This window comes from Dermacentor albipictus, chromosome 7, assembly GCF_038994185.2.
Source record: "Dermacentor albipictus isolate Rhodes 1998 colony chromosome 7, USDA_Dalb.pri_finalv2, whole genome shotgun sequence".
In the NCBI taxonomy this organism is placed as follows: Eukaryota; Metazoa; Arthropoda; class Arachnida; order Ixodida; family Ixodidae; genus Dermacentor; species Dermacentor albipictus.
This window is the reverse complement of record NC_091827.1, coordinates 91,786,205-91,812,399: the sequence shown is the minus strand read 5'-3', so window position 1 is coordinate 91,812,399 and position 26,195 is coordinate 91,786,205. Positions and strand designations below refer to the sequence as shown.

General features: G+C 44.2%; 1 protein-coding gene across 2 annotated transcripts; it reads left to right on the top strand.

Annotated features, from left to right (window-relative positions):
* LOC139047532 (phospholipase A2-like) lies at nt 1–26,195 on the top strand. 2 transcript variants are annotated; one of them, XM_070521358.1, is made up of 7 exons: nt 1–166; nt 4,620–4,764; nt 6,528–6,626; nt 10,819–10,991; nt 20,278–20,437; nt 24,255–24,404; nt 26,015–26,195. In XM_070521358.1, the coding sequence occupies exons 2-7, from the start codon at nt 4,625–4,627 to the stop codon at nt 26,175–26,177; spliced, it is 885 nt and encodes a 294-aa protein (XP_070377459.1). In that variant the 5' UTR covers nt 1–166; nt 4,620–4,624; the 3' UTR covers nt 26,178–26,195. The 2 variants fall into 2 exon arrangements, with proteins under 2 accessions (XP_070377459.1, XP_070377460.1); XM_070521359.1 differs by having other exon boundaries at nt 2–166; nt 6,542–6,626.

Sequence of the window (26,195 nt, the reverse complement as noted above, 5' to 3'; positions counted from 1 at the left end):
TGCGCTTAATGTTCTATTATAACCCAAGTATGCGGCCGTCACATTTGCTTCACGGACGCAGGACGGTGGCTATGTAACATCAAAAACAGGGAATATGCAACCTGTATATCTTTAGTCATACCATCGTTCTAGTGCCTTATCTCTACCTTAAAGAGGAGCCTTTCGGGTGAGTATGTGTAATGCAGTGTTATAATGAATTTAGAATCTAAACTTTTTTCTTTTCCTACAGAATACTCCTATCTTCTAGAGATGAATTGAACTGTCCGTTGTGAAGTGTGATTTATTCTTATGAAACAAAAGAATTGGTGCATTGGCTTGGCAATTCACAAAGTGCTCCTGCATATTCGCGCCTTGAGTTCCAGCCCCTATGCTTCACGTCCATCCATTGTACGGCAATGGAGTGTTATGGGCTAGGAATTCAGCTGAAGGCGCCTGTATCAAACTGACCAGGCGCCAGCGTACATGGCTGACAGCATTCCTGACACTGTGGCAAACTGACTAGCTTCGCACACTGGTACGAACGCTGTTTGCCGTGGACTTCGAAGTGCTCGGTGTTGACTCACTGGAAACGTTGGGGAGTTGATGATAGGATCTATTCTCGACAAACATCGAGGCGCCACCGCCGCCATTATTCGCCATGTCGTCTCTTTAATTGGCTGTTCAGAGGTCACGTGTTTTCGTAGTTGTGCCGTGAATGGGAAGTTTAGCAAAGCGGAATTTCGCGTTTCGATCAACATAAAGAAACGTGACGTGGCACTGCAGACTTTAACAAGTAAATATTTTCCTGGTGCTTAGCAGTATTGAAAGCTGTATTGCGACGTTAGCGCTTTAAAAATAAAGTGAACCGTAGTGCGAAGATGCCCGTGTAATGCATCTGCAGTTTTGCGGATATGTGGTAGTGATAAGAGCAAGCTGCCACGTGAGCTTGCTGATTGGCTGAAGGAATACTCAGTGAGGAACGTCAAAGGAGGGCCCGTTTGGTAAATGTCAATTTGACGTTGCGTGACGTCGCACTGGGTCGCCATTGCAGAAATTTTCGCCATGACTTCTCGTGCGACGAGCCACGCAAATTATCAATATTGATCTATCATATGATATGGCTGCCGAGCGGCATGTGTATCGCCGCATTTTCCCCGTTTGGGGCCATGAAAATATTCTATTGATAATGCAAGCTCATAGCATTTGCATCGCTCGAGGGTGGTGTTACTATTTGTCTGTTAGGCCACCATCTTTTCAAACGCGTTTATTTAAAAAAATATTGGTTGGACATTACCAGCCATGTGCGACATTTAACACTTCTCATAGGTGCTTTCGTATATTTATTATGATTAAAGACTTTTCACATCACCAGAGGTTGTGACAACGGTGGCTTTTTCATTTATAAAAACAAATGTACGCAAGGCGTCGCCTTGAAGTTTGCATACGCGGTGCGAGTCAGATGCGAAGTGAAAACGAGATGGCAGCGATGGCGTTTGCAGCTCGCAAGTGGCTACCTGCGGCGCGCGCAATACGAATGGTGATACACGGCCGATTCTTGCCCAGCCTAGCCGGCCTGAGTCAGCTGCGTTTCACGGCCTAGAACGTGCGCTGATCTCCACTGGTTGGTCACGTACGCCTACTGAACGTAGAAACAAGTGTGTTCTGAGAACCGCATCCGGGAAAATGAAGCCACCAACGTCTTTTACACAGCAGACGACTGGAGCGACACACGCTTTCGATGGAATAATGGTGATATTTCTGCTAGCTGTTTACTAAAGCCAAGCTTTCTTGCGGAGTCAGTGCACTTTTTTGTGCTTGTCTGACCTCTACCGCTGAACTTCTTTAGCACCATATAAATATGGCTCACTGAGGAAGTAGCTTACCGTTTCAAGCATGGTATTTCACATAATAATTACTAGAGGGAATTGTGGCGCTAGTGCCTGTTAGAAAGACTATAATGATCCCATTCCGTCCCTTTTCATTTTTTTTCACGCTCTTCTTCCCGTCTTTACACACCCTTTGCCTTGCCCTAGTGCAGGGTAGCAAACCGGAGGTTTAACTCTGTTTAACCTCCCTGCCTTTCTCTCATTTGCATATCTCTCTTTCTCTCTACGTGCTTCATGTTGTCAAATAATTCGGTCTCGCACTAATGATAGCCAAGCTTCCGCTGCGCTTCGATGATACAGCCACCACCCAGGAAAGCCACTTTTCCGGCAAGAATGCCTCCACCAGGACCATTTTTTTTTCAAGCTATGAAACCTGTTCCTCTTATTGCGAGAGCAGTAAAAGCCCCGTTTATTTAATTCGAGCCGCATTTTCGCCATTGCCTTCGGCGTCGCCGTGATTTTGCGTACAATGTCCCAGGTCGATAACACCATCGCCGCATGTCGTATGCTGGAAGTGCGAGTGAGAGCGCGCGAGCGAGGCTGACCATCGCGGATCAATCTGGCGCGCGCGAAGGAAAAAGCGGAGTACAAACGCACCGTCTTCCGTCGCGGGAAAGGCCCTCGGGGTTGGGAAGGGGGGAGGGGGAAGCGTGGTACTGCGGCAACAACTGTGCATTTCTCGACTGGATGCAAGGGCAACTCACGATGACGGCTCAATCTCCCGCGCCAGATATGGAGGAAAGCGGGGATGCTGCACGGGAAGGACGGATGGGGGCGGCCTCGACTCCGCCAACAAGTGTGAACTTTGCCCCAACGCGCGTGGTCGCACGCGCCGTATCTTGAAAGGGACCTGCAGATGGCCAATACTTTTCTGCGCGCTGTGTTCTCGCTGCTCTGGCGTTCAAGCCATAGACCGCACAAAGGTCACTTCGCTCGCTGCTGCTGCCATACTTCTTCACACTAGCGTTTTGACAGCGAGTGTCCGCGCTCATCGAGTGTGATGTGTCCGTGTCTACTTGTGCGCGCTAACAACATGCTTGTTAATTAAGTTAGTAAGCGAATGTTTCCAAGTTTATTTGACGGATAAATCTGCTATCGTTACTTCGTATAACTGTCTACTAATTTGCTATCTCAATCGATGCTTCGCCTTCCGGGCGAAACTGCGACTTCTCCTTTTCACGCACCCTAAAATGCCCTTTCTGGCTTTACAAAGGGTGGATAGAGTAAGGAAAAACATCAACGAAATTCTTAACAACGATAATAATAAAGAGACATTTAAATGAACATTTTTCTTAAAGAAGCTGTATTCGTTTCTTTTCTAGCTTCGTGGTACATTCAAGTGGGTGCCAATTTATTCTTTCAGGCTTGTTAGTTGGGTGTAGACTCATATGGATATTGTCACGTGGTAGTGATGGTCGAACGCACAGCAACAAAACTGTGAATGATGAAACTAACTGTGTTGGGCGTACCTATGCCCACCAAAACAGGCTACCTTCAAAGCTCAAGGAAAGCGGCGAAAACAGACGGCGGTCGTCTAAAATCTGATCAGCGGGTCAAGCGTGTCTGCTTTTATGCATCAGATGTTCAATGTTCCAGAGTAATCACTGGGACCCACGTGTCTTCCACAAAGTGCTACACTATTCGCATCGCGCATACATGCAATCAGATTACACAAGGTTTGGTGACCGACAGCGGACGAAATCACCGAAAACATTCCAGAAACTTCCGATACATGCAGAAGCGGCCTGTGCTGTGCGACAACATTGGTTAGGCGATGACAAGAGGTCACCCGGAAAAAATAAACAAGTACACGGATCAATATTGTACAGTGCCTTGTCACATCGAAGACAGTGACAATTGATTCAGATGCACACAGGTGCTCAATGCTCTTGCGTGTGGCCGTTTCTTTTTAATTATCACATGATGTCGTCCTTGATTATTTATTTGGCCAAAAGGTACTATGAAAAATATGGCGATGGAATTTGCTACAATAAGTAGTATGACCAAATCAAATAAATCAAGCTACTAATGTTTTTTTCTGATATGTCAGTCAAAGACGAAAGAAAGATGTTGAACAGCATTTACATTTCTTTCTTACCTTTCGAGAATGCCGTATAGAAAGTTCCGAATAATCACTTTTTGATATGTACTTAATAAATGATTTCTGTATTCTGTAGAAAAGTAGGATGTGCCAGTAACATGCCGAAAGCCCTCGATTGACAAAGTAGTACTTTTCGAAAAATTGTGGCGTACGTAAGCAGTGCGCACTCGGCTCAAAAACCAAAGTCTGAATCCCAAACAGCAAACTATTATTTCAAATTGTGGCCGGGAAAAGCTTTCCCTAAAGCGAAGCTTTCTTGCCTACCGTCCCTGAGCGTATCGGAGTTGTTCTCCTCATGGATATTTCGATGAGAAATAAACCAAGGATCACCCTCAGGGTGGTGATTGCTCTTAATACAAGTATTGTCTACCCGCAGCAGTAAAAATGAATAGCTTCGCGCCGTGAAGGAGTTTTAATGCACCACACAGTTACCTAGCACATTTTCATCGACACATTGTAAAGCGCAAGCTATATTGCAATAATGAAATTTCCAAAGTTATTCTTTTGCACATGTGCAATACTTTATGGAAATCGATAAAGAAGGCATTCTATTCTTAAACATGACAGTGCAGCGGGGTTGCACATGTTCTCAGTGCATGCGTGCTGCTAGATTATCATAAGCACTAACTACAACCAAACATTGCACTTTTCAGAACTGATGTCTTCTCCTGGAATTTGCTTCGTTTTGTGCGTCCTGCCTCGTGTGGTTGAGGCCGTGTACAGCGTTCGGAATATTCAAGGCACGTCACAGAGGCCGGGTCTGGTTCCTCCGAGTGCAGCATCTGTTTCTCGAAGCCAGTAAGCTTTCTTCTATTGATCTGCTTACACAGAAATGATAACTAGGAAACAAAACTAAGGGGGTATTCTCTCATCTTACAAAGCATCACAAACAAATAGAGGGGCTGTATCAGGTGGGCGCGACTTAAGCCACCGGAACTTAGCCTCCTTGCACCAGAAATCGGTCCTTAGTGACTTTACACCTGCACTCGCATGCCCGCGCCCTCGACGTTCCTTCTGTTTTCCCCATATGAGAAACGTGCGATACACCTACTTCACATATCTACAACCACGAGGGTTAAAAAATTATGCAGATGCCACGCACTGTGGGAATCAGTGTAAGCGAAGCACTGCGTGCTGGATGCTTTGACTGCCGATAATTATCGATGATGTTGACGGCCAAAGCTTCATTTCTGCAACGTTTAGCCTAACACGAGAGCGGTTAGTTGATGTTAAACGTTACCTTGCGGGCACCACTGCTGTTTGTCTGCGCAGTACACAGAACACACAGGGAGATATGTTTCCTGGAGGCGTTGTTGTGCGCCATATTTCAATCCCTCAGAGAGGGTTGAGCATAGTCACTGCCTCACGTGGCATGTCGCATTGTGGCAGAAGTAATAAACCTGAATTGGATTACGGGGCTGTACGTGCCAAAACCACAATCGGATAATGAGGCACGCAGTAGTGGCGGACTCCGCATTAATTTTGACACTGCGATGTCCTTTGACGTGCCCCAAAGTCTAAGTGCACGTGCTTTTTCCATTTGGCCACCACCGAAATGCTGCTGCCGCGATCGGGATCAAATCCACGACCTCTAACAGTGCCATAGATGCAAAGCTCACGCAGCGGTTACAGAAATGTTGATTTGACGGTCGACCGCTTCCGTTGTGTCTCCTGGACGCTGCGATGCGCTTTAATTAACGTGGCTCTGCTTCCGCGCACCCTGCATAAGATGCCCACTTGACACATTTGCATGGGGTTTATTTTTTAGAAATGGCAGCAACCTACTGTACCGTACCTTAAACTTAAGCTTACCCAGTTTCTCCGTAACCACCGTTGTATGGCAGTAGAGTTTGCTTGCTTTCTCACGTCCCCTGCTCCCCCCATCCCTTGTATGGGAACTGTCTCTTCTCCTCCCTGCTCCCTACAGTTCTGTCTACGTCCCCTCTGGACGCGCGCCTTAGAAGAAAGGCAAGCGCTGCAGCTTCTGCAACGCTTCTGAGGGGAGTCACGGATAGTTAAACCTGTCAAGAGGCTAATGTGGTGACGGCCAGGGAGCTCCAGAGGCCAATGTGCAGATTCGACGCGGTAGAGTAAACATGAGTTTCACATAGTTTCATATGGTTTTAGTTTCTTACATTCGCTACTGTCCAAGATACACAATCGTGCAGGTTGCGCATCCAATATTGCGTCACTCGTGCATTTTCTTACGATGTTCTTTTCATCCACAAAATCTCGTCAGACGCATTTGCACTGTTGAGACCCAAATGATGTTTGTCGGGTTTTCTGGAGGTAACTAGAATTTAACTGCGCCGGTATAGTGTGGCAATTCCTTCAGCTCGATTCTATTCCTTTCAAGCCAGCAAAAACATTTAAGGACTGACCAATGTGGTGATGACACTGGTGTAACGCCGCTTGATGCTCCGTTGAAGTGTGAAAAGGAGTAGCGTTGGAATCGAATTGCTACAATATATCGATCCTGGTCTCTGCGAGCACATCTGGGCATCGATGACCCAGCGACGCCACTAATGCCTTGTTTTGAAACCCAAGTGCACTCTACGTAGTCTCGTTTTTACAGATGCCTACTCAGGAGGTCACCGGCTTGCAGAAGTCTTTAGGGACAGTGAAGGCCGCTTTCTATACTGCAACATGGTCGGTGACAGGTGAGTGCCTTTTAGCACCCTTGCCCTCTGTAGAAGGATAAGAAAAAATTACAACCATTCCACTCAGTGAAGATGGAATGGCAGCGAAAGCACTTTACTTTTCGTTTGAGAGCTTTGACGGTCGTCAGCTTTCGCTGCCGAAAGCTGACGACCGAAGATGGAATGGCAGTGAAAGCACTTTACTTTTCGTTTGAGAGCTTTGACGGTCGTCAGCTTTCGCTGCCATTCCATCTTCACACAGTGGAATGGTTGTCATTTGCTTGAAGTATGTGATGATGGGTTTTGGTGTGTTTGAAAGGATGATTTAGTAAAGACAGTGGTTGATACTCGATTCAGACTCTTGTCAGGGTAGTCACGATTTTGTTACGATCACTGAGATATAAACTCAGTAATTTGACTGCCACCCTGAAGATGTTGTCAGCTAGAATCAAATCAATGCACATCCGGTGATGTGTAGTACGTAGAATGGGGTTAGAGTAGCATGGCAGGCCTAAGTCTTCCAACGTGTATTGCATGAACCATTTCTTTTCTGGCTTAGAAATGTCCACGTTGAAGCATCCGTTCGTGATCGCAGGTATGGTATCATCCTTTCTACCCACTGGAAATACGTGGTTATCAACTCCTTGATTTTAGACTTGCAAGAATCGGGCTAGATGTACGCCCTCGGGATCACGATTCCTTCTTCCGTTTGTATAGCACAAACATCCGCACAGTCGGTGATTTTGTTCATCCCTAGATCGAACGGTTGCAGTTGAATATCGTTCTTAACGTATATAGCAACACCTGCAGGGCATGACTCCGCCTGGCGATCCCACACGACTCCGATGTAGCCGGTGAGCCATGTCCGACGACGACGAACACGCGAGCAGTGGCACTAGCGCGTTTGCGCAGTTGGCACGCAGAATTTTTCAGGCCTTTTTGGGAAATTTGTACGAAACATTTCTTTCAAAAACGTCTGTTGTTAGCCGTGTGTCTAGGACCCCTTTAGGTCCCACGTGTGACAGGATTAGTGCAAGGGCGCGTTACAGGTTTCCGAGCCCACAGCGGTATGTGCCATTCAGATTGGACCCTTTACGTACCATCACCAGGATCGACCCACATTATGATTTTTAAGGTGAAAGCGTTTCTGGGTTCATGGTGAAGTTTCTGTCAGCAGACCTGCCGAAGCGTCATCACGTCATATGAAGACAGATTAAAGACAGATTAAAGAATGAAAATTGATTGGTAATGACAGTTAGTTATTGATAAGGTTAGAAAAGAGATTGGTAGAGGCTAGTAATCACTAGTAATGACTACTAATGACATGTAATGACTACTATTGATTCAGAAATTACCAATATGTCTACCGACGGCTTGTTATGACCGCAATTGATTAGACATTACTTCAAATGTCTGGTAACGAGAAGTAATGACTAAAATGACTACTAATGAATTGTAGTGACTACGAAATGACCAATATGTCTAACGACGGCTTGTAAGGACCGCACTTGATTACAAATGACTAAAAATGCTTACTAGTGAGTAGTAATGACGAATAATGAAGGAAATGACTTTAATGACAAGTAATGACTATGAAATGACTGATATATCTAGCGACAACTTGTAACGACCACAACTGATTAGAAATGACTAAAATGCTTAGTAATGACCAGTGATGACTAATAAAGACTGAAATGACTTGTAATGACTACTAATCGCTACGAAATGACCAATATGTCTAACGACGCATTGTAACGACTACAATTGACAAGAAACGTGTAGTAATAAATAGTAATTACTAAAATGAGTACTAATGATCTGTACCGACTACGAATGACTACGAAATGACCAATATGTCTAAGGATCGCTTGTAATGGCCACACTTGATTACCAATTACTAAATATGCTTACTAGTGCGCACTAGTAAATAACAACGACTGAAATGACTTGTAATGACTAGTACTGACTATGAAATGACAAATATGTCTAACAACAACTTGTAACGATTACCATTGATTAGAAATGACTAGAAATGTTTTGTAATGACCAGTAACGACTAATAATGGCTGAAATGACTTGTAATGACTACTAATAAGTATGAAATGACGAACATGGCATACGACAAATTCTAACGACTACAATTGACCAGAAATTACTAAAAATGCTTAGTAATGACCAGTAATGACTACTTATCACTGAAATGACTTGTAATGGCTGCTAATGACTACGAAATGACCGATATGTCTAAAGACGACTTGTAACGACTACCATTGCTTACAAATTACTAAACATGCTTAGTAAGCAGTGGTAATGACTAATAATGACTAATGACTTCTAATGACCCATAATGAATCATATATGCCTTGGGATTACCGAAATGAGTTGAGGTGAAGAAGAAAAGAAGAAAAGATTTGAGGTGAAGAGAAGGAAAGAGAAAGACAAAGAAGAGAAAGAGGAATAGAAAGAGAAAGAGAAGAGGTAAAGAGAGAGAGGCGAATGATAAGAGGAAGAAGTGTGGGCTTTCGGCGTTCACCTCTTAAGAAACATCTTAGGAGACCCTGTAATGTTATTTTCTGTTGCCAGATGCCGAAAAAGTAGGATAGGTTAGGCATATACAGCTGTCGCTGCAACAAAAATAAAGTGTGACCAAACAGTGAAGTTTATTGCATACATATAATGTTGAAACATTTCAACGAGGCCAGAGTTTCCATATATTTTAAAAAAAAGGAACTAATACATACCTTTTTTCAGGCCTATAATGCACGCAGATAGCCTGAAAAATGCCTAACCGTGCTATCGCAGTAGTATCGTAGAATACCGTACATCTCGCCAATGTTATTGTCGTCCTCAATGCCTACCAATATTCGTTATCTTCTTCAGGTGACAAAACACGTATTGTGTAAGGAAATTTCGCACAACGGGCCCAAAATTCAACTGAAGCCAGAGCTCATTAATGTCGACACCGGAGTTTTGTTGCAAGCTTCGAGTGGCAGGCGTTGTGCCATGTGCTGGGGATGTCGTTCCGACGCGATGGGTTCAGCACTTCCGAATCAGACAGACAAAGTCCCGTAACATTAGGTGTAGCGTTCATAGCTGGAACACGACGTCACCGCTTCATTACCCGTACGTGGCGGTCACGATTGAGTGGGGGCTTTGAATGCTAAAGTACATTTGTGGTTTGAAGGTATGCTGAAGGAGCGCAAAGGCACGAGGTGAAGAAAACACAACAGGCTTTGTGCTGCCTTCTCTGGTTGTTTTCTAGTCCTTGGCCTTTGGCGTTGCTGCATTGTAGTTTCAAGATGAACCAGCTCGCTGAAGTCAGGTTGTAGCAACCGGTGTGTCATTGGATGCGCTGAGAAGGAATGAAAGCAGCCCAAATTTCGAGTCTCATTTTAATAAATTGTATGGCTTTGAATGGTCGAGTAACTGAACATTAAGAAGGGGCAGAACCATTCTATGAGGGTTTAACACTGCACTATAGAAAAGTAGGCTCTCAGCTTAATTTGACTGATTACCCTCTCTCAAGAACGATAGGAGCGCCAGCGTAATGTTAGTGTTAGTTTTATTTCAATATATCTTGGCACTAGCAGTTCTTCGACCGCAGTGCCACTTACGGGTGGTGGCGAGATTCGTGTTACGTTTCGTGAAGCGTTCTTCATGAAAGAATATTAGAGCTTGTTGTTTGAAAAGTTGTAAAAGGAATTTACAGTGACAAATTAGTATTATAGTACCTCCGCTGAGAACAATAAAATATAGTAAAATAAATAGGGAAAAAACAATGGTCTCCGTGCGCTGTCTGTCATTCTATAATCTATAGTATGCTTGCGCAGACACTATGGCCATATTTGCTTCCAGTAATAACACTATGGAAATTCGCGGCCGACGGGATCAGCTGAGTTCGTTTCTTAAATCATAAGCTCTTGCAGGCTGTAAGAGTCGTGCTTCTCCGTTGACCTAAATGCATGATGTCAGGTCACTCATCACAAAGAGCCTATGCTGTCAATTATGTTTGCTGTACATAAAACCATGCATAATGTTTTACGTGCTAAGTGACCGTAATATTTTATACTTGTTGCACAAGGAATCGCAGCATATTTTAACGTTGACAAAACCGTTGTATATATTTCGTTTTAGCAAAGAAGTGTGCTGGCTACCGCCATTACCAGTATTTGTCGAACATGGTAGTGATTCTTGATTCCCTCTCTTTCCACAGGAAGCTAATCGGTCAAGTCCTTTCTTTTGTTCCCATCCACCTGGTGGACCGCGTAAACAAGCACCATATGGACCACGTAGTGCACCAGTGTACACAGCGGCCGCGCAATGTTGAAGGCTCCTATTTCGCCCAACTTTTGGACAAGAGTCTTCAAGGAATCCTAGCATTTCCAGGTAATCACAATGAGGCCGTGTTGGTAGCGGTGTTCTCATACAAGAGAAATACCAGGGCTGGCGTTGGCTCTCGATTTATTAGTGCGGCTCAGAGGGCAAGAGGAGGTAAGGACGATGAAAATCATAGGGACACTAAAGGCAAACATTAAGGCAAGCTAAGGTTAAAGATTAGTACTTGAGAATCTCTAAGGCATCAATATTATGGTGAACACAGCTTTAGTAATAAAGAAATTGAGATAAATGCGCGGCAATGTTAGAGACTCCCCCGGGACATTGAAGTACTTGCCCGATGACGAAAGCACTCGTCAGTTAAATTCTGTCACTAGTACTGAACCATTCGTTGCACAGAACATGCTTGTATTGTATTATAAGACGAAATAAAATGCGATTTTCCAGTTCTATTGCAGATTTTTATAAAAAGAAACTAATTGAAATTACCCATGGCAATGACGCGGGTGGTCGAAAGGTTTCATTTTCGCTGAACTCCGCCTCGCAAACGCTTTCGTGTTTCACTAGTTTCGTTATCGCGTGGTGCTGCGTGGCTTTGCTGGCTCGCTAAACTAGAACAAACTGTAATCAGCAGAGAATTCAACTTCCATGTGACTTTGCGGGATGCCTGAACGGTCTACACCACTTGACCAAAAAGCAGTTGTAGTGGCGAATCCATCGCTCTGTCTTCGCTCGGTACTGCCGCCTGTCGGGCACCGTTTTACTGACCGACGGCAGCAAAGGGTGGTGATGGTGCATGCAACGTCACCAGTCCCCGTTCAGGAAGCGGGAGATATTGATTTTGCAAAAAGCAGTCGGACCCTTCAGATGCAATTGTGTCGTAAACTGAGTCTTTTCTTGGCGCGAAAGAAGCATTGCGAGGTTTCTAGAATGGTATTTAAAGAGTCCACGTCGACTTCGTATTTGCCTTTACTGCCCCTTTAAAAGAAATGAGAGGGTGATCGCGAGTGGGAGAAAGGTTTTCATTTCTCGGGAAGTTGAAGAGCCTGCGTCATTGTGCAAAAAGGAAGCCTGGCTGTTTTTATCATGCTTAGACTCTAAAGTGTCTTCCGTTCTGTAGCTAAAATACCTCGCTCTACATAAATCGCTAGATACACTGCAACAGGTTACCTAGAGATAGTTGCAGACTGGCTCGTTTGACAACCCTTACAAGTACTGAGTAATGTATCCAGGCTGCTTTAACCTAAATTCAAAAACGGCGATGCACATAAGGCGGACCTGACGCATATATTGAGGAACTACCCCGGGCTAAAGCCTAGGGTGGAGCTCCAACTTAATAACGCTCCGGACAGGTAGGTAGCGGTGTCCAGTTCGGATCGCGCAGTCCAGCTGCGGACCGTGAACTGGGCTGTGGAGATTGCCGAAAGTCAAGGGCTTACGGTCATGTCACGCCGCATGGTAGAAGAAATAACCAATTAATTCACATAATTCTAGGATCTGACGAAAGTAAAGTTTTCCTTCCTCCTCCTGTGGCTCCTCACTGTGGCCTACAGTATCAAAACTAGATACGACAAAAATTACCTCGATTGTAATCAGTAACGCACCCGGGATATTTGCCGGGGGGGGTTGAATTTTCGTGGGGGAGGGGGGCAAGCACTTTGCATAAAGTACAATTTCCTTGCTTTAGCCAGAGGAATCGAAAAGCAAATAAAATTCCTAATAATTATAGTAGTAATGACGCCAAGGATGGTGATGATGTTTATTTCTTCAGCGTTCTACTCAAAGTCTTGAAAGAGCTTGATTGGGCCAAGAAGCCGGCCTGCAGAGCAGTGCACGTGGTCACTCGTTGAAGATCTCACCTAAACGGTCGTGGCACCAGCGAGCGGTGTCAGTGTCTCAGAGCACCCAAATAATAAAGTGTATTTTACAAGCTGTCACTCGCGCACCGCCAGCGGGAAGGCGTGGACGTAAAATAAAAGAAGGGTTTGGTCGATCCGTACGTAAGCAGACGCAGTGAAGGAAGCAGAGACGGGTTGAAAACAAAATAGCTTTATATCTGACGGGATACAAGTACAAGAACGAAGCAAATCAAATGAAACTAGCGCGATATACACATAATATTGATGAATGTTAAATACAAAACATTCACGTAAGGGGACGCTGACAGTTACACACCTAGGCATTAGGATAGGTCGTCAGTTAGAGCTTACAATGTACATGGTTCTATTTACCAGGAATTCAGAAATACAGAAGGTATGGTACATGTTAGTCCGCCGGCCGAGTTGACGAATCTCCGATGATTGGGAAAAAGTCGCGAAGAGTTCTGGCAAGTCTGGCGACGGATGGAGCTGGAACGTTCAGACCAAGCAATGTCCTTTTTCATTTTTTCCGATACTAACCCCTTTCGGCGCTTCCACGATTTGAATATGCCGTTTGCCATTTGTTTTCATATAGGGTCCACGGCCTGCCCTATACAGGGGCCGCGAAGAACGTTTCCTTCCTACCCTGCTTATTCGTATGTTCCTTCAATTAAGAAAACTCTTGTTGGTAGCACGGCTTAGTGAGTACGTTGCCGATTTGGAAATATGTCATTACGTGATCGACTGTTTGTATTATTAAAAACAAGTAAAAATGCTAAAACAAATACCGAAAAATGGGGAACGACGACCTACAGGCATATTCAGGTATCTCGTCTAAAACCACTCATTTTGGAGGACTCTCAAACTGGCGTTCTGAGTAATGACGCTTTTGAGAAGAAGATGGTCTACACTCTACAGCTTGAAGTCCAGCCGCCGTATCTTCGTCGTCAATTCATCCGAAATTTCCTTCGGTGATAGGGAAACTTCTCGGTGAATATTTAGCAAAGCTAGACCATTTAGCGTCAGTGCCCCAGTTGGTGTTCCGAATGTATGTTTTCAGTCACCTGAGAGTTCAGTAGGACATCTCACTTGTATATTTTACTGGGAGAGTGGCCATTATTTGAAGAAGCTTCTGGATCACAGGAAAAGTGGCAGCTGGGCAGGATTCAACGGCTTCCATCGGCTCGATTGGGCATATTTTAAGCCATTGAAGCTTCTTGTACCTGAGATGTAGCTCTCCCTCAGAAGACGAGGCGGAGTTCCCGACATCGGTATGGGGGCACTTAAAGAGAATGCACAATGCGTTCTCGTCATCTTTGCTCGGCAATAAGCTTGGGGACGAAGGCGGCATAACTTTGAATTCGGAAAGAATATTCTTGTGCTTCACGAATCTCTCATCGATTTGATCTGTCAATGCTTCGATGAATGGATCCAATACACAACAACAGAATTATTTTTCCGGAGTTGACGAAGTCACAGTTGAGCGCGTCGTTTGTGGACCAACGACCTTCGGTATTTCAATGACCAAGCCAAGTGGCTCACAAACTGACACAACATGCTCAACCAGTTCACGAAATACACCGGGAGCTTGGGATCGAAGGTCACATGCAGTTGACAAAAGGCCCTCAGCTAACATGAGAGCTGATGAAAAATTCATGTTGGCAGTTTGGAAATATTTGCTTAACGGCAAGCTCAAAGTGAGAATCCTTTCCGCCACAAATATAGAGACAAGAAATTCGTTTTTTTCTCTGCAAAGCTCTCAGTAGCACATGAGCATTTGACGAAGACTCCCGATCATTCCAGTTATCGGTAATGTATTGCAGAGAAGACAAAATGGGGTGGAGAATATTTACAAACACGTTGAGTTCTGAATCCATGGGATTGCACAAAGCGACTTCAAGCGGGACACGCGAGCTGTGGGCATTAACTTCTCAATTTGCACACCTAGGCCAGCTTGGCGCTTTGGGCTCGCATGAAAAAACTCACAAACCTTCGCCATTGCTCCCATGTAGTTTCTGATCTGAGGCCCAGAGCATGCACTTGACAACCTAATTCAGGCTATGAGAGCCACAGTACAACATAGATGGCATTAGGACACTGCTGTCGGATGTGCGCTTGAACACCGTTGTAAGCGCCGCTCATTGAAGCTGCACCGTCATACTCTTGAGCTCTGGGGTACTCTGTTGCTATACCTATATCACTGAAGCTGTTCAGAATCATTTTGGCCAGGCTCCTCTACGATAGGTGAGTCACAGGAATGAACTGCAGAAACTCTTCTCGGATTTCGATTTTTCCATGTCCACATTGCGTGCACAGAGCGAAAGCTGCTCAATGCCGGTGATATCGGATGTCTCATCAGGCAATACTGCAAATCATTTCAGAGCATTCACTTTAGAAACATGCTTTCTCAAAATAATGTTATTATGTGCTGAAATTATCTCGTTTTGTGTAGGTTGCGTTAGTGCCATATTCTAGATGACGTTTTAGAGACTCATCGCCGTTGCAGGCCCGCAACGTAAGAAGTGCCTTAAGATTTTTTTCGTTCTCAGCAGGCTCACTAGACATATCTATTCGCCTGCCATCTCTATCACCTCGAAGAGCGACTCCCTGCCTTCCACACCGGACTACTGTTGTAATAACAGGAATCAGGCCTTTTCGCTTTCTGGCTACTTGCTCTCTTAGTCCGTGGTCAAGATCCGGATCAATGGGGTTCTTTTTTCTTTCTAAAATTTTCAGAAAATACTATGCAGCAAGGACGCTGTTCCTGTGAAACGACTTTTTCTGATGCTCATTAAAATGCTCAAATGCATTCTGCCAGTTGTCTAACATTGACAGCACAAGTTTGCCAGAGGGCAAACCTCGCGCGCCGGCACCAGGTGGAGCGAAAAGGGCGCAATAGTTGCAAAATGCGCCGTTCGGCTTTTTTGAATAGAAGAGCCAGTTCCATCGCTGCAGTCACCGGTACTGAAACTTCAGATTCCTCGTGCCGATTGGCCTGAACGGAAAGTTTGCAGCAGGCGTTCATGCGCTCGTCAGTAGCTCTTTTCTCTTGACATCGGTGATCTACCAACGATAAGCACAATTAATAAACAGGCACTAAGCATAATTGCTTGCAATTGCAGCGTCAAGGTTCAAATCAACTAGTCTATGTCGCCCTATCACCATTTGAGTTAAAAACATGTTCTTGGTGTAAGAATGGCGTAAAATCGGGCTTTACCCGAAAACGAACAATGCTAATTTTAAACAGCATGTGCAGTTCAGTGGAACACGGGAAAAATTTTAAGCTCAAGATTAAACTTCATTACACAGCCACGCTGACCGACTTGCCAGCGTATATGCCCAGGTCATTAGGGTGCCCACGTTCGGCGACTGATGCGTGCTCGGCGACCGCTTGCTGATCGATAGACGCTTCTGGGGATGATGTTTGCTGAGTCACCGGGTCCTCAATGCCAGGAATAAGGCCTTCCAAAGAAGTTGCTGCGGCTCTTGAATCCGAACACAGCCTCTTTTTTGTGAAGTATGCGATAATCGTGTTTGACTGGCGCTTTAGCGAGGTAGCTTTCACGAGGTAGCTCATTGTCTACCAATCAATTGGGGCAGAGATTCACGCAACAAGCGCCGAAATTGGTCCTAGGAAGCGAACTGTACGTAGGTATGACTGCTGTTCGATGTCTGTCGAGGCTCTCTCGGCTACCCTGGTTTCCTCGCTTCCAGACAGGCGGTTGCAGGCCCCGACTAGCAGCGGAGACGAAAGTTTTGGCGAGGCCTAGGGGCACTCGCCTGAACTATTTGTGTCGGAAATGATGACGTAACGAGCGAGGCCGCGATTCTGCAAAAGTAAAATCGGAAAAGAGAATAATACTTGCTTTTGTTTTTCTCTTGCACGGTTCTTCATTGAGCGCCAGAACGTCAGAGAAGCTGATAATTTACAGCACGGCAAGGTCAGGTTCCAGGTTGTTTGTTGCTGTGACAGTGGCGTCACTAATACACTCGAAAGAACTGGCAAACATGTTGTGCGAACTTCCCCTACGCATGCGCTTCCAATCCCATCTGCTGCGCGTTATGTCGCACGTGGCGAGTGAAACGTAGTCACGTGGCCCCACGAAACTCGAGTTTAGTGTCCGCAGTTCTTTGCTTGTGTTTTGAATGTTGTCGGCTTAATAACTTCGAACTGCGTGCTCCTATCACTGTCGTCCGTGCAACATTTGTATTTCCGTCCTTCAGGCTACGCAACATGCTAATAAAATCGGGCACTTGAAAAGTGTTAGAGGGCCCCTTTAATACCCCGTTTTCTCTAGGCTCCTCGCTAGGAAAAATTATGAAAACAATCATTGTCCAATCAAACAACTGTCGCAGTCCCCGCCCTAATAGGGAGGACACAGAAAGAGATTCTTTGGGAAGCGGAGCAAATTCAGAGTGCACGGTAACTCTATCTCGAAAGCCAGGCAAGTTGAGGCGACATATTCCCATTATTCAAAGATTCTCTGATTTCATTCTTAGACTTTCCCTCTAAATCAAATAAAAAACAAAAGAAAACAATTCCTCGTTTCGAGTATTCTGCGGTACCTCCGGTATATCCGTGATCATTATAAATTAACCGAAAAAATGTAATAATGTAAGACAGTTCGCCAATACTATCTAAACAGCATTAATTTATATTTCTTCACGGGAAATTGTCAAAAATTCGCTTTTTGCGCAAGTTTGCGAGTGTGCAGACGATTGCGCGTCTCACGTGTTAGTTGCGGTACTCAAAGGTGCAAGGAAAGAAAAAAGGTCAAACTGCAAGACATCCCATTAAAGGTGAAAATTGCATATTGTTTCCGCCTAGAGCTGCTTCAGGGGAATTCAACGCAAAGCCATCGAGCACGCAGTTGGCCCTCCTTGAAGTTAAGAGTCAATTAATAAATACAAGACAATGATAGAGTGTTTTTTTAATAAGGAAAATTCGTCCTCAAGCAACCTCCTGAATTGTAATGACAATGGGAACACAGCACTGAAGGTAAACGTCGGACTGGTGGGGTTGGACGCCTGGGCGGGGCGGGGGGGGGGGGGGCGGGTTTAGCTTGGCCTCGGAAGGGTTATAACCTCCTAAACCCTCCTCGGTGCAACACTGATTGCAATTTTCGAGATTATTATGGTGAACGCGATTTCTTATAGCATCACAAGGGAAAGCAAAGAGGAGAATCGTAGCCTCAATATGTGCAAAAAATGATGAAATTCTGAGAAAATTTCCTGCCTCAGCCCGTTAGAGGTGATAATACGCCCAAAAATACTGTTTTCCATGGGAAAGATCTGTGGACTTAACCCGCCGCTTACGTTATGTGATATTCTTGGAAGACAGGCAGACTGTTAGATTTTGGTTGGTTTGCACTAGTGATTACCGTTTTCATAGTTTCCAAAAATTCCCCGATGATTATGATAATCCATAATGCTAAATTTGAGCGCGGCTCTATAGATGTTTTGATTTAGCGATATATTGAGGCCGACAATTTGAGAGAGACATGTGGCAGAGTGGGCAATCGTTGAAAATCTAATCTACGGGTTAAGGGCGTCGGCTTTTATACATGATTCGTCGAAGGTTTCAGCGTTATCGCTGACGCCGTGTAGTTTCCTGTAAGTGCTACGCAATTTGCATCACGCATATACAATCAGATTACAAAACAATCTCGAACCATGGCGACTGAAACAAGCGCGAACGAGGCCGAACCAACCAAACCAAACAAGCACGAGAGAGAGCTGACGCGAGCAGAGCACAGTACGAAACGAGCGGTCCGGCTGAGGCCAGATACGAGCACACATCTAGCAGTCGGGCTGGTCTGCGTGGCAGCAGTTTCCCGCGCGCACGTCAGTGAAGGGGCTACTCTCATTGGTCTCCGGTGTTCGCGACTCGCTTCTCTCATCTTTCGCTGCGCTTGTTCACTCGGTTACTCCGCCGACGCCATCTGCGCTGACGACGCCGACACTTCATACAGGAACGGGTGACTAAGAGCCGCGCTCTGATAACGTACGTATTGCTGTTTGCTGCTTCTTTTTGGTTGCTCCTTTGTTTCCACCAGAAAGAAAAATCAAGCACTGAATGGAATCCTTAACGGCAGCTCATTATTGCAGGCTCCATATGGCAATAACATACACTACACTGCTATATATTGGAGCTGTATTGGCGAATTGTTAACCCGACCAAACAAGTTTTGATATAGAGAAATTTTTTATTCTAGCTATGAATTTGATCTAGATTAGATCATCAACATTTTTCTAAAATTCGTGCTGCCTTATAAGCTCTCCGTCTGTTGAATAAATGGAAGATACACAAAGACATAAGAGAGTGAAAGAAACTTAAATGCCGTTAGTCGGATACATTATATAATATCTGATCTATAATGAACGTATGGTTTCCATTGGCCCAAGGGCCAGGTAAGGTCAAAGAGCACCATATCTGATCTATAAACTCAGTAAATTTCTACCTTGTTTAGGATCTAATTGCCTGTAGGTTTCCCTCTGCCTGACATTAAGCCCCTCACTGTGCGTTTCTGATGTTGGAGTGCCGCGAAAATACACCGTGAAATCTTTTTATTGACCAGGATCATTCGTACGAAAGGAACATTTCGCAGAAAATAGGCCCCTACCATGGGCACAAGCTGGCTCTCACGTGATATGGGTGACGACGAAAGCCAATAACCTCAGAGCAAGCTTAAATTTACTCAGGGGGCTCGTCGATAAACAGATGGAAACGCCTTTTTCTCGTCGCGCACCGCACCGAATTTGACGAGCTTTGTTGCAATTAAATAGGCAAAAAGATTGAATCATAAATGCAACAAACTGATCTTTAGTTAAGTACGTCCTTTTCTTTAGGGGTATTCTTAAAAATCAGAAAGTAAGAACGCGAGGCGGGGATCCAGTTTAAAGTTCTTATTCAGCAAGAAAAAACGATATCAGAATTCTGTAAGCTGCAAGAACTGTCACACCTAATAAAAAGAATGTGATCTATTTTACACGGCTCCATCATATATGACAGATTTGCGAGTAGAACGTTTGGAAAACTGTTCTAGGCACGGTAACAACTTCATGTGAGATGTAATATGATTTGTGTAGTTTAAATGCTTTAAAAGGTGCCATACGAGTAGCAATAAAACCACACGGATTTTATGAAACACAGAACCAGTATATCTTTGTTTCATACTGAGCTTTGAGTTTGTAAAATTGGTGCTTCTGTTTGGCTTAAAGTCGCCGATGTGCGGTAATTTTTGTAAATCATTAGAACCACTAAATTGACATTTTGTCAATAGTTGGTACAAATATGCTTTTTATAAAATCGAACAATTTTTGCTCAAATTGGATCAGCGGTTCTCTTCAGAAAATTTTTACGTTTCACAGGTGGTAAAATAAGAGCTTGTCCCAAAGTGAAACTTCCTCTAGCTCGATGTATTGGGTACGCGAAATTGGTATTGCGCTTTAAGATATGTGAAAATGCCCGAGCGCAGGAACCAAGTGGTGTGGCGCTGGTAACGTGGCCAGAAACTACACGGATCTGGGAGAGGCCCCAGATGCAGACGTATGCTGCCGTGACCACGACTTCGCTACGGAGAGCATACCACCCCACATGTCAAGCCACGGATTGCAGAACCAGTATCTTTATACAATGTGAGCTCACTTTGTCATGCATTTGTGCCCTGGAACGTGACGGTTCCCGCTAGAGCTGTGCACGGGCCGCAATTCTGAGGCCGCGCCCGGCCCGGGCTCTACACTACCACAGGCGACCTGGCCCGGCCCGATGCTAAAGAAGCCTGAATTCGCCCGGCCTGGCTCGGCCTTAGGCCGGGTTAAGGCCCGGCCCGGGCCCGGCCCGACCTGCAATAACGCGACGCCGCCACAAAAAGAAACAATATCAGGAAAATCAGTTTATTTAAATGACCTTATAATGTTGAACTCTTGCATTCCATTCCTGACAAAATCGTGAATATATATAGATGCAGCGCGCGCACACAATTGTTATTCTATGTTATTGTGCAAAAACAACAAGTTGTCCATTGATGAAGGGTTAAGGCAAGTGCTTCCGGGTGCGCGTCTTCGGAGCTTAGTAAAGCCTAGTCCTGAGAATGCCACAAAGCACCCGATCGTCCCCTTTTTTGGGTGCCTACAGCGGCAAGTTGAAAAAGTTCACCCGTTTCTAAGGTGCTGCTGAAAGAAAACAGTGACCTTTCTAGCATGGGCAGTGACGTCGTGTGCTTCCTGTCGACTTCGGTCACCGACCAGTCTTCAAGCAATACAACTGCCCATTGGAATAGCGCCATTTACGACGCCGCTTGGCTAATTTGTGTGTGTGGCAAAGGCGACCCCGCGTGCGCCTTCACAAACTTATCTTCGCTTCCCAAACGCTTTCCTTCTCAGCCTTTTTACTAGGAGGCGCCAGCAAGCGGCGGCTTTCCCACAGCGTCGGTATTTGGTAGAATCGAAAACGCATTCCGAGCCTCCGCTAGCTTTTGTTCGCCTTTTGTTAGCGTTTGTACTTTTCTCCCGTCCCTGTATATTTCATTTTTGATGAATAAATACATTGAACTTCCTGCTATACCTACATGCGAGACGACACGCATACTTTCGCATAAGGTACGCAGTCAAGATCGGGGAGCCCGACCGGTCTGTCCGAGGCATAGAAAGCCTAGGCCGGGTCCGGCCCGGGCCCGGCCCAGGCCCGAGTGAGAGAATCTCCAAATGGCCCGAGCCCGGCCCGCGGGGCGGGCCGGCTTGAGCCCCGTGCACAGCTCTAGTTCCCACAATTAAGCAGACAAGTTTGCATTTGCCAAGTAGTGAGCGTCTTCTTTCATCGAATACGTTGACCACACTAGTTATGGCCCATATGAGAGAGCGGGAAAAATGTACAGGAAAAATGTAAGGAGGGAAAATATGGCAGCGCCCTGTAGGCTACTCTGCACATGGGAGAGGCAAAGAGCGCAAAGAAAGATAAAAATCAGAGTCACTGTGCACATACCCATAGATGTACGTTCCCTCAAATGTTTGAAACCTATAAACGAGCGAAAAATCATGGCCGAGTCAGGATATAGGACTGGGGCTAATTTACAACTGATTTTCACTGGAACCATAAGCAACCTCTTCAATTTTTTTTAACAATGCAGATTGTTACAAAGCTGACGTATTTAAGTGAAATCTAAATTTTTCTCTGAAAAGGTTCACTGGAATGCTTCATATGCTTCAATGATTGCATCCGGTTCACCTTCACTGCTAACATGTTTTTCAACATGGCGGAATGTATATAATGACAGAACGGTTACAACAGTCATATTTGGGAGACGATGCCCCGTATCCTTCCTTTTAACTGCTAATTTTGTACTTGTTTATATTTCAAGTACCTGACAACTCGAACAATACCGCACATTGTTAACACGTAGAAGTTTAATCACAAGTGCTTCTATATTCCAGTGGCCTTCAAGAAATAAATTAGCATTTCGATGGCCTTGTGCATAACAGAGTTGCCCGGTCAAGGTATCAGAATGTTTGTTGTAATGGTGTATTGTTGTAATGGTGTATTGTCTAAGCAATTTTGACAAATATTTTAGGGTTTTCGGTAACGGGGACCGCTATTTCACAGTCTATCACTGTCGGTCAGGTAGAGATCTAATGATGCATTCTGCTGCACGTTAGTCAAGTAATCACCGTGCCTTCTTTCAGAAGAACGTTTCAGGTGTCAGTGCCTTAATATTTTCTTAGAGGAGCGATCAACATATGGGGCTTCGAGTAACGAAACCGAAGTTTAATTTCAGTGACATATGCATTGCGTAGAGAACACAGCAGATTTTAACGAAATGTTCACGCCTGATCTACTAATACCGGCGAGAACAAAACATTAGTACATGGGATTTTACATTACTTGGGACAGCGGCTACAAGCCTATGACTTATTGAATAGGGGAACGAATATGTCCCGAATAGTTTAAAACGCTGAAATTTGCTTGTTACTTGGTGTACCAATTACGTATTTGCTTAAAATTGAAGCGAAATTGTGGAAAACTCTATGCCGAAACATTGTGTACTTTGATGCCTTCACCGGCCATGGACATCACACTTATGCGCAAACAATGGCTTATTTCTCCCAGCCAGGATAGCAATGAATTGTCTGTAACTCAAAGAGACATATCACGCAGAATGGATTTATTGCAATAAGATAGGAACTGAGTACGTGATATTTTAGTCCAACGAAACAAGTTGAGACAAAAAGACAGCTTCAATTAGAGAGATTTCATAGTGTTCATCGCTTAGAAACAGCTTTCTGAACTAACGACGTCATATGTCGACTCTATGCATTCCGAAACGTCAAACCACACTGATGTGGTCGTTTACCAGAAAAAAATCTGTGTTCTTTTGTCGATGCCTTGGACTGCTTAATAAGATACCGCTTGCAACATCTCTTGCTATATAATTGGCACGTTTGCTGGTCCGCGATTTACGCCTTATCATTCAGCTTGGGCTGATATCTTTAGACACACAATCCTGTGCTCACCCAGTAAGGCTTGGTATAACGTTACAAAGGCGAACTGTTAGTGGTGAAATAAAAAAAAATGATTCATAATTTTCATTGCAAGATCTTATTACGAAATACTATAAAGGTTGTTCAAAACTGTAGTATACTGTAGTGTTAAAAAATGGCAGTAGTCTGTGTTGTCAAAAAAAGAGCATTTTAATTCACGCCCTGTTGTTCTAACGAAGCCGTGCCTTCTCTATTCTCGCCTTGTCGTTTATGCAGCAATATCTCCAAGAACGACAGCGCCAAGAGTTAAAACAAGAATGCGCCATCGTTTTAAATATGGCAAAACAAGCCGTGAAGAGAACACGCCATAAAATGACTGAAAAAACTGCGCAGCAAACATGCAGGCGTTAGAAATACCTAAATGTGATTTATGGTAGAAGAAACTTCACTGTTTTATACATTGCTGTGGTACTTTTCTTGCTCTCTGGACATACCGTTTACCTACATTATTTTTACGCATGAACAACTAGTTCAATATTTGTTTCATATGTTCCGGCATTATAAGGAACTTATGTGTTTCAAATATTTCCTTTACAACCGAAAATTATTTGCTGCGATGATGTCTTTCATAGTAACAATCTACTGCCCACTTTCAGCAAAAGCTGACAAACCATTCAACAAATGCCATCCACATCGACATGCCCTATGTAATCGCAATGTAATTGAAATGAATTGAACCGTGGGCCCATGCACAAATATAAACAAGTAGATGTGAAATTTTGGAAATAAATGTCAATCGAATGGAAATTTCAGTCTTTGTAGTCCAAATTTTATGTGCTCATATATTGCAAGTGTTTTATTACCAACTTGTATATTTCAAAACTGTGTTAATGCTCTGAATTTATGGGTCTCACACAATATGCTATTTTAGCGAGAGCTTTAGCACCTAATTTACGAGTCGTTAACCTTGCTTTTACAGGACGAGGTGTGACGCAGATAAACTGTTGTTCAACTGCCTCGCCAAAGCCACAAGTGTTACTGCTCTTTCTGTTGGTGTCACCTATTTTGACATACTTAGGACAAAGTGCTACAAGTTCGGCCGTCCCACAAAATGCGTCGACAAAGAAAGGTGAGATTACCACGACTCAAGGTATTGTGGCCACTCTTTCTTAACTATTGCAGCTATAGGGAAAATATGTGTGGATAGAGCTGTTAGCTGAGTACAAGATTCACGACGCGGAATGTTTTCAGGTATTTGGAGTACCAATTATTTGGGTAACGAGCAGGTTATTCGCTTTCAAAATGGGATGTGGTGGGCGCAAGAAAAGGGATACCACCCGTCGCCTTTATTCTTTCATTTTGAACTAACTTGAGAAACTTTTCAACTTCAGCCTATCCTACGCGATGGCTTCCCTCTCCTCCTCAATCAAGTGTTGAAATTATGACCTGTGAGACCGAGACTAATTCTCCCATGGACCAGCTCAACGAAATTTATACTAAAGCCAAGTTTTGCAGGTTTAGTCACAGCTAGCTTTATGTTGTCGCTGACACCATTTTCGTGGTGATAGCTTCATGTGCGATTTTTAATCCGTGTTCTGTTCTTGCCAGAAATAAGCAAGACCAGCGGTAGCTTATAACTTGAAATTTTAGGGAAGACCAGACAAGTTACCCTTTCTTTATGGCCCGAAAACTGCGCTAAAAAAGAACAAGACGGCGTTAATCAAATATTTTTCCATGTAGCGAAGTTGCAGCCACTGTCCGATCGCATGAAGCATTGGCCTTGTTATAGTATTCTACTATGCATTCAACAATGAACCAACAATGATTATCTCGCGCACATCATCCCACCTACCTATCACGAGACCCTTCTAGTTAAATGAAACGTAGGCGATACTGTGGCTCAAGCACATCACGGAACAGACATAGCTTTGTGTCAGGGAGGAGACGAAGTGGTATTTTAAAACATTGCACGCTGAGTATTTATGCTATGACAAAATAATGAACCTTTTATAAAAGCCTGCTCCTGGATTCCTAAACACTAAAGCATCTGCAAGGGCTTGATTTGCAGCTGTATGTGTAATGACCTTTCTGTCGTTGTAGCAGGTTGTTGGATTTACTTTTGTTGGTTTTACCTGGAATATTAAACTGATATCGCGGAATTTGTGGTTAGCATCTCGTCATTGCCATTCTTTTTATGAATTTATGATGTTGGGGCGACGTTTGGCTGTGCATCAGCGAAGTAAGAGGAGCAAAATGGCGTTTATTTCACTGGTTTATTGAGGCCATAGATAAGTCTATTGTGGATATTATGTTGCAGAAAGCACACTATTGTCTGCGCACGTTTGTTCATTATTGTAGCAATAAGAAATTCACAGTGTGCACGAATAACTGGTAAATAATGCACGGCACCAGCTGCTACTTATCTACGTAGAAATGTTTTTTTTTCGAAAATCAGAGACCATGTAGCACAATTAGGTCTGCTCAGGGACATTACCTGAACCAGCAGACTGGTTTGTCACTGGTTCATTTAGTGACGTAAAACAAAAAGAAAATTACTGAACCTTTTGTAATAACCAGAAAAACACTGCCAGCTTTACTCAGGGAATTTCTGCCTCTGTAAGAAATGCACCTGATAAGTGGTAAAGCAATGTATGTCGCAGGCTACTTTTGATGTAGTTGTTCGAAGTAAAATATGAATAACAAGAAGCAGAAAACTGAATGTTACAACTCGTTTTGCAGGTTGCGAACGCCAAAGCTGAGGGGACCATGCAAGCAATTCAAGATAGACATAATGAAGCTCAAGAAATGGCGTATTTACGACCCACCTAACTTTTTTGAGGCTTTCTTCAAGGCGAAACTAATCCGGAAGAACGCGGGAGTATTATGGACATCTGAAGAATAAGATATAAGAAATCAAACA

Bases quoted from the DNA above. Each gene is read 5' to 3' on its own strand.
- LOC139047532 (XM_070521358.1), top strand. From the start codon at position 4,625: ATGTCTTCTCCTGGAATTTGCTTCGTTTTGTGCGTCCTGCCTCGTGTG. The intron at 10,992-20,277 runs GTAATCACAATG...GCCCGAGCGCAG, and splicing joins AGGAATCCTAGCATTTCCAG to GAACCAAGTGGTGTGGCGCT. The intron at 20,438-24,254 runs GTGAGCTCACTT...TTGCTTTTACAG, and splicing joins AACCAGTATCTTTATACAAT to GACGAGGTGTGACGCAGATA.